Raw genomic sequence first — 9716 nt, 5'->3', positions numbered from 1 at the left:
TTCTATTAATTTTATTAGAGTATTAAAGAGTATTGAGAATACTACAAAAATATTAAAATTTATTTAAATATCTAAAATAAAATTATAAAATAATATAAAATAATTATTTAAATTTATGTTTTTTTTTTAATTTTTCATCTAAAAGTGATTTTAAATAATATAATCTAAATAATATTTAGTTTATTATAATCCATTTTAAATAAAAATTACTAAACATAAACCACCTTATTACCAACTCACTTTTAATCAAAATTAATTTTATACAAATTTCAGTTTATAAAGTAATCCAAACACACACCTTATGATTAAGATTTAAGACTTAAGAGCAATGCAAATTGCTAATAACTCTCCAGTTACCTAGAAAACAGCCATGCACGTGAGTCTTGACCAATCTTAAAAGGTAGTGGACTGACAAAACACAGGGATTGGGCGTAATGCAATTCTAAAAGACCATGTTATTGAGCGCAGTACAAACCTAAAGGCCAATATTACTTTTTGTTCTCCAATTTAATTTACTGAATTATTCACCAAACAATTATAGTTAAGACTTAAGAACAACGCTAATAACCCTCCAGTTAATTGGGAAACCAGCCATGCACGTGAGTCTTGACCAATCCTAAAAAGTAGTGGACTGACAAAACACAGAGATTGGACGCAATACAATCCTAAAAGGCCATGTTATTGGAGGCAGCACAACCTTAAAGGCTCACGTTACTTTTTGTTCTCCAATCTAATTTACTGAATTATTCACACAATTAACTGAATTAATTCTTTTTTTTCTCACGTACATTATGAGCACAGAGTTTAGTGTTATTTGTTGGACAAATATACTTTTATAGTGCTTGTTTTGCATTTAACTAAAATTTATAATTATTTATAATTATTATGAATACTGCTATAACAACAACAATAATAAAACTTTGTTTCATTAGGTGAAGTTGATTACATGGATCAAACAACACTATTAAACTCTATCATATATCATATATTTTTATAGTGCTTATTTTTCATTTAACTAAAATTTATAATTATTTATAATTATTATGAATATTGCTATAATAATAACAACAATAAAACCTTGTTTTTTGGGTGAAGTTAACTACATGGATCAAACAACACCATTAAACTCTATCATATACCATATTTATAGAGAGACCGTATATGTAGATACTATTTTTTTTTACTATATGTAGATATTGTTTGACCATCTCGTGAATGATTTTTTTAGGTTTTTTTTTCTTTCTTTCACTCCTTGTTCATCTTCCATCTCATCCACCCTCTGATTGCTCTATCAATCTTTTTTTCACATGTCCAAACATTCTGCCATTTTTTTCACAATAGGTACTCCAACTCTTTTATATCTTTGTTCTTTATTCTATCCAAATGCGTATGATCACTTATCCATCTCAACATTTTCATCTCTGTCACATTTAACTTATATTTGTGTTCCTCTTTGGCCGTCCAACACTAAATACCATAAAGTATAGTTGGTCTGATAACAGTGCGATAGATGATAACAGTGCGATAGAATTTGTCTTTAAATTTTAAAGACATTTTTTTGTCACATATAAAACTAGATGCATTCCGTTATTTTAACCAATCTGCTTGAATCCTAACTCTCTCTATTATCCTATATAATGCACCCAAAATACTTACCACTTTTAACTTTTCATAGGATCTATTTTTTAATACTTAAAACTTTTACCATTTGGCCATTATGAATACTGCTAATACACACAAATTTCTATGGTTTTATTAGTAAATTTAAAATTATTTAAATATAATGCTAATACACAAAAATTACTGCAGGTGCCAATCAGGTGATCACTTCTCAGAAATATAAATGTGTTTTATAATTTTTTCGTGACAAAAAAAAATCACACATAGTTAGTGAAAACAGTGCACTTTATAAGCATTTCAGCTTCCATTTGATTCCTTATGTTCATGTGTATAAGCATTTGAAATGCTTCTTCCTTCATGTAAAAATACTATCTACAATTACCATAGTATAAGGTGCTTCTCTTCTCTTCAACTACCATTGGTTGTTTGATTTTTTTTTTTTTTGAAGTAAATACTCAACACAACAAGGTGGAGTGCATGAACATATAACAAATAAAACAGTTCTAACACCTAGTCATCTCTGGCATAGCCATCAACAACTGTTGGACTCAACACGTTGCCATTCTTGGTAGCTGTTCACCGTTCTCTTGATGATATCCTCTACACCCAAGTGCTTGTTCTTAAAAATCCTGTCATTTCTTTCAAGCCAAATATTTTAGATAACAGCAAAGAAACTTAGCAACCATCGTTTGTGCTCTCTATTCCCCCTTGGAGCTTCAATCCAACTCTCACGTAAACAAGATCACTTTTTTGTTTGGCTGTATTTTCTTTCTTTAAACGTAAACTTTGATTCTACCCTTCAAAACACGTTTACCAAAAATTACCATTTCTAGCTTTTGCATTTAAATTTTTAAGTTGGAGTGAAATTTATTTCTATGTATCAATTGTGTCCTTTATTATTTATATGATAAATTTTATTGTTTTTTTATAATATTACTTTTTTAATATTCTTTCATGCATATTTTTATTTTTTTTATAAAACTTTTATTATTTTTTATTTATATAATTTTTTTTACCATTATTTTTATTTTTTGTGCAAACACAGAGATTGGGCGTAATGCAATCCTAAAAGACCATGTTATTGGGCACAGTACAAACCTAAAGGCCCACATTACTTTTTGTTCTCCAATTTAATTTACTGAATTATTCACCAAACAATTATAGTTAAGACTTAAGAGCAGCGCTAATAACCCTCCACTTACTTGGGAAACCAGCCATGCACGTGAGTCTTGACCAATTCTAAAAAGTAGTGGACTGACAAAACACATTGGACGTAATACAATCTTGGAAGGCCATATTATTAGGGGCAGCACAAACCTAAAAACTCACGTTAATTTTTATTCTCCAATTTAATTTACTGAATTATTCACACAATTAACTAAATTAATTCTTTTTTTGTTACACATTCACGTACATTATGAGCAGAGAGTTTAATGTTATTTGTTGGACAAGTATACTTTTATAGTGCTTATTTTGCATATTTTTATTTTTTTTATAAAACTCTTATTATTTTTTATTTATATAAAATTTTTTAAAAGGTAGTGGGCTGACAAAACATAGAGATTGGACGCAATACAATCCTAAAAGGCCATGTTATTGGAGGCAGCACAACTTTAAAGACTGAATTAATTCTTTTTTTTTCACGTACATTATGAGCACAGAGTTTAGTGTTATTTGTTGGACAAGTATACTTTTATAGTGCTTATTTTGCATTTAACTAAAAATTATAATTATTTATAATTATTATGAATAGTGCTACAACAACAATAATAAAACCTTATTTCATTAGGTGAAGTTAATTATATGGATCAAACAACACTATTAAATTCTATCATATACCATATATTTTTATAGTGCTTATTTTTTATTTAACTAAAATTTATAATTATTTATAATTATTATGAATACTGCTATAATAATAACAACAATAAAACCTTGTTCCATTGGGTGAAGTTGACTACATGGATCAAACAATATCATTGAACTCTATCATATACCATATTTATAGAGAAACCGTTTATATGTAGATATTATTTTTTTTGTGACTATATATAGATATTGTTTTCATGGATGATCTCTTTAAACGTAAACTTTGATTCTACCCTTCAAACCACGTTTACCAAAAACTACAATTTCTAGCTTTTGCATTTAAATTTTCATGTTGGAGTGAAATTTATTTCTATGTATCAATTGTGTCCTTTATTATTTATATGATAAATTTTATTGTTTTTTTATAATATTACTTTTTTAATATTCTTTCATGCATATTTTTATTTTTTTTATAAAACTTTTTTTATTTTTTATTTATATAATTTTTTTTACCATTATTTTTATTTTTTGTATGGAATATTTTTTTGCTTTGAATGATGATTCTATTAATCCTATTAGAGTACTAAAGAGTATTGAAAATACTAAAAAAATATTAAAATTTTTAAAAGGTAGTGGGCTGACAAAACAAACACAGAGATTGGGCGTAATGCAATCCTAAAAGACCATGTTATTGGGCGCAGTACAAACCTAAAGGCCCACATAAGAGCAGCGCTAATAACCCTTCAGTTACTTGGGAAATCAGCCATGCACGTGAGTCTTGACCAATTCTAAAAGGTAGTGAGCTGACAAAACACAGGGATTGGACGTAATACAATCCTGGAAGGCCATATTATTGGGGGCAGCACAGATCTAAAAACTCACGTTAATTTTTATTCTCCAATTTAATTTACTGAATTATTCACACAATTAACTGAATTAATTCTTTTTTTTTTTTTACACATTCACGTACATTATGAGCAGAGAGTTTAATGTTATTTGTTGGAAAGTATACTTTTATAGTGCTTATTTTGCATATTTTTATTTTTTTTATAAAACTCTTATACAAATTTCAGTTTACAAAGTAATCCAAACACACATCTTATGATTAAGACTTAAGAGCAATGCAAATTGCTAATAATCCTCCAGTTACCTAGAAACCAGCCATGCACGTGAGTCTTGACCAATCTTAAAAAGTAGTGGGCTGACAAAACACAGAGATTGTGTGTAATGTAATCCTAAAAGGCCATGTTATTGGGCGCAGTACAAATCAATATTACTTTTTGTTCTCCAATTTAATTTACTTAATTATTCACCAAACAATTATAGTTAAGACTTAAGAACAACGCTAATAACCCTCCAGTTAATTGGGAAACCAGCCATGCACGTGAGTCTTGACTAATCCTAAAAGATAGTGGGCTCACAAAACATAGAGATTGGACGCAATACAATCCTAAAAGGCCATGTTATTGGAGGCAGCACAACTTTAAAGACTCACGTTATTTTTTGTTCTCCAATCTAATTTACTGAATCATTCACATAATTAACTGAATTAATTCTTTTTTTTTTTTTCACGTACATTATGAGCACAGAGTTTAGTGTTATTTGTTGGACAAGTATACTTTTATATTGCTTATTTTGCACTTAACTAAAATTTATAATTATTTATAATTATTATGAATACTGCTATAACAACAACAATAATAAAACCTTATTTCATTAGGTGAAGTTAATTATATGGATCAAACAACACTATTAAACTCTATCATATACCATATATTTTTATAGTGCTTATTTTTCATTTAACTAAAATTTATAATTATTTATAATTATTATGAATACTGCTATAATAATAACAACAATAAAACCTTGTTTCATTGGGTGAAGTTGACTACATGGATCAAACAATACCATTGAACTCTATCATATACCATATTTATAGAGAGACCGTTTATATGTAGATATTATTTTTTTTGTGACTATATATAGATATTGTTTGACCATCTCATGGATGATTTTTTTAGGTTTTTTTCTTTCTTTCACTCCTTGTTCATCTTCCATCTCATCCACTCATTGCTCTATCCATCTACTTCTCACATGTCCAAACATTCTACCATTTTTTTCACAATAGGTACTCCAACTCTCTTATATCTTTATTCTTTATTCTATCCAAATGCGTATGACCATTCATCCATCTTAATATCTTCATCTTTGTCACATTTAACTTATATTTGTGTTTCTCTTTGGCCGTCAAACACTAGATACCATAAAGTATAGTCGGTCTGATAACAGTGCGATAGAATTTGTCTTTAAGTTTTAAAGGCATTTTTTTGTCACATATAAAACCAGATGCATTCCATTATTTTAACCAATCTACTTGAATCCTAAATCTCTCTATTATCCTATATAATGCACCAAAAATACTTACAACTTTTAACTTTTCATAGGATCTATTTTTCAATACTTAAAACTTTTACCATTTCGCCATTATGAATAAATTTAAAATTATTTAAATATAATGCTAATACACAAAATTTTTTTATTAATATTTGTTATGTAATTTATTTATACAATTATATGGAACACTTTTTTTTTCAAAAAATATAATTTTAATTTTAATATAATATTAGTGAAACAGGTATAATTAATTAAGAACTATCTGAATTAGTGAATTTCTTTTGAAGTGTATTACTTGTATTTATTAATATATTTATGTAATTTCTTACCAAAGCTAACACAGTAACAAATCCACATAGCTGCATTGTTTGAAACTTTGAACTTTGAAGAAGGATGAACAAAACAAAATCCCCCTCTCTCTCAAATCTCATTAGTTAATACAAAGTTGTAGTTGTTTATTGTTTCAGTAGCCAATAATTGTGTAGCCGGGAAAAAAGGCGCAAAATTTTCCGGGAAAATATCGAAATTCAGAGAATCATTAATCTGTGGTAACTTGCGTTGAATACAAGAGTCGGTAGAGTGATTCCCTGATATCCCACTTGCAAAGTTCATTTTTTTACGACAAAGTTTCAATCTTTAAACCAAACACGAAAAAAAAATCACCATAGAGTTTTGTGGGGTTGTTGATCAATGATCAGTGATGCAATCAGTTGGATGAAAGGTTGGTGAAGAAGAACAACAGAAAGAGATGCATATAATATATAATATATAATTAATTCGTTAATTAATTTTTACAAATTAAGAGAAAAGTACCTTGGCTTTTGGAAAATAAGGGGTTGGTGTGTGAACTGTGAAGTGTGAACGGTGAACTTGCGTGGCACATGAAAAGTTAACTTTCTTTTTGTTTTTTAGGTGGGTCCAAGTTTTGACGTTTCATTTTCTTATTGGTTGTGACTTTGTGTTTTGTTTTGTGTATTGAATTCACTGTTTCACTGCGAAGCCCAATTGGAATTTAGAAGCTCTCTTTCTAGGCAAAGGATTCGGTAAGAGAGAGAGAAAGAATCAGTTGGGGTCTGTGTCCCTGAGAGAGAGGAGAGAGAGATGGGTTCGAACAGAAATCTAGCAACGAGGGCTTTGGAAACAGATATGCCGGTAATGGTTCGGGTAAATAATCTCAACTCACTCTACAAAATCTTCTCTACTTTGCTCTTTATGTTTGTGTGTCATTGGAATTCGGCATGTTGATGAGTTTTCAATGAGTGTTTTTTTTTTTTGTTGGTTTGTTTGTTTGACACTTTTGATTTCAGAAATCAAGGTTTTGTTTTGTGTGTTCTTGTTTGTGTTTGCAGATGCAGAAATTGCTCCGAGGAGCTAAGAATTGTGTGTCTTTGGCTCAGGTATGTGTTATTTTAGTATTTGGTTTATGTGATCTGTGTTTTTTATTGATTTATTTTTTTTTTTAATGTCTGAATTATAAATTGGTCTAAACTCTATTAAAGCTTAGTTGGATAATGTGTGAGTGTTTGTTGGAAATGTAAACCATAGAGAACATTCATGTTCCTGTTCTTGTTCTTTAAAAAAGAGCTTAGAACTCCAAGGAGAATTGGTTTATGCTAGTGTTCTTTTGGGAAGTGTTTTTCAAATTTAGCTATGCATATATGACCCCTTTTGTATCTAGAAATGGAATATCAGACATGTGTTCTTAGCTCTTATTAAAACTGAAAGGCCTGTTTGGTGTGGGTTTGCGAAAATGGCAGTCATTGCAAAGGGTTTGGGATCACAGCATTGTAAATCCGTTGAGAAGGCTGAAACTTTGATTATCTGGAAAGGTTGTTTGTTTTGCATTTCCATATGGCTTTTCTCATTGGAGACTAGAATTTTGCGTTTCCAAAGGCTATAAATTTCAATTTGGAGTTTACTAATCATGTTTTGGATTTTAATGATCTGACTAATTGGTATTTAATGAACTCTCGACATCTTATTTGATCCTTACTTCTATTTAACGTGTGATTCGTGATGGGGTTGTTGAACTTTTTAAGGGTGTGGTTTATTGGAAACCACCGGAGGAAGCCTTGGAGAAGGTGCAAAAACTTGTATTTGAACCTTCTATTAGTCGTTACGGTGGCGATGATGGTCTTCCTGAACTTCGAGCGGCATTAATAAAAAAGGTAAACAGAAACAATCTAGACCCTATCTTCTTTCCACATGTAAATGTGTCTTAACTGATTGCGACTTCTTCTTTTTGGAATAAAACTTGGATTTCAATAAGGGTCAACTGCATATTAAGTTAGAACTGTTTTTAGTAGCTGAAATTCTTGAGAATTGGTGATCCTTCTATTAACTCCTATGCTTTTGATGGCAGTTGCGCGATGAAAACAATTTGCACAAGTCCTCGGTAATGGTTACTGCAGGTGCCAATCAGGTGATCACTTCTCAGAAATATAAATGTTTTTTATAATTTTTTCGTGACAAAAAAAAAAATCACACATAGTTAGTGAAAACAGTGCACTTTATAAGCATTTCAGCTTCCATTTGATTCCTTATGTTCATGTGTATAAGCATTTGAAATGCTTCTTCCTTCATGTAAAAATACTATCTACAATTACCATAGTATAAGGTGCTTCTCTTCTCTTCAACTACCATTGGTTGTTTGATTTTTTTTTTTTTTGAAGTAAATACTCAACACAACAAGGTGGAGTGCATGAACATATAACAAATAAAACAGTTCTAACACCTAGTCATCTCCGGCATAGCCATCAACAACTGTTGGACTCAACACCTTGCCATTCTTGGTAGCTGTTCACCGTTCTCTTGATGATATCCTCTACACCCAAGTGCTTGTTCTTAAAAATCCTGTCATTTCTTTCAAGCCAAATATTTCAGATAATAGCAAAGAAACTTAGCAACCATCGTTTGTGCTCTCTATTCCCTTTTGGAGCTTCAATCCAACTCTCAAAGTGTTGCTTAATATTTCCTGAGACCGACCACAGTCTACCTGACGCAAACAACCAGGCACACCACACCTGCCACGAATACTAACAACTAATAAACAAGTGAACCATGTGCTCTTCCTCTTTTTTACACAATACACAAAGATTATCTTCCTGCCCAATAACTCCTAGACGACACAATCTCTCTTTAGTGTTTACCCTACCTACCAATACAAACCACACAAATAATTATACTCTTGGTGGAGCATAACCTCTCCAAATAGTGCTAATGAAACTATAAATGGTGATCTCCTCCGGGAGCATGTCTGCCTGCATAATCTGCACAAAGTTGTTAGTAGAAAAAATGCCTTTTTTATCAAACTTCCATATAACTCGATCCTGCCTCACAGTAGTTAGCTCGACCAACCGTAAAGTTTCATGGAGCTGATTAAGTAACCCCAACTCCCATTGGAACAACTCCCTCCGCCATTGAAAATTCCAAATCCATTCTAACCCGTCCCAGAAACCACAATTCCCGATAACAGATCCTCGTTGGTTTGAAACCGAGAAAAGTCTAGGAAAAATATCTTTCAAAGCACCACTTTGTAGCCAGATGTCCTTCCAACACCGAACTCTCCTTCCATCACCTAACTCCCAACTCAATCCCCGAATCAACCTCTCCCTTACACATTGATTAGTAATTTGTAACTGACAAATATCCTTCCAAGGCCCACCCTGTTTAGGAACAGGTTGACTAGCGAGCATCTCTGATGGATCCAAGTTATTGCACGAACACACAATCTTCTTCTATAACGGACAGTATTCTTTTAAAAACCGCCACCACCATTTGAACAAGAGGGCTGTATTGCGTATCACTGCATCTCCCACTCCCAGACCACCTTGTCTTTTCGGAGCTTGCACTAGGACCCACTTTACCAGCGGCATCCCATCCTTTCCGTTCTT

At 31.2% G+C, this 9716-nt stretch overlaps 1 protein-coding gene across 1 annotated transcript in view; it reads left to right on the top strand.

The window, feature by feature from the left end:
• Positions 6792-9716, top strand: part of LOC107618199 (aspartate aminotransferase) — a 6148-nt gene continuing 3223 nt past the window's right edge. The window contains exons 1-4 of the mRNA XM_016320188.2: positions 6792-6987; positions 7173-7220; positions 7863-7991; positions 8186-8245. Coding sequence (XP_016175674.1) covers positions 6925-6987; positions 7173-7220; positions 7863-7991; positions 8186-8245 — 300 coding nt within the window. The 5' untranslated portion in view covers positions 6792-6924. The remainder of the gene's footprint in view (positions 6988-7172; positions 7221-7862; positions 7992-8185; positions 8246-9716) is intronic.

This window comes from Arachis ipaensis, chromosome B09 (assembly GCF_000816755.2).
Source record: "Arachis ipaensis cultivar K30076 chromosome B09, Araip1.1, whole genome shotgun sequence".
NCBI classification, from domain to species: Eukaryota; Viridiplantae; Streptophyta; class Magnoliopsida; order Fabales; family Fabaceae; genus Arachis; species Arachis ipaensis.
This window is presented reverse-complemented; position numbering and strand designations above follow the sequence as displayed.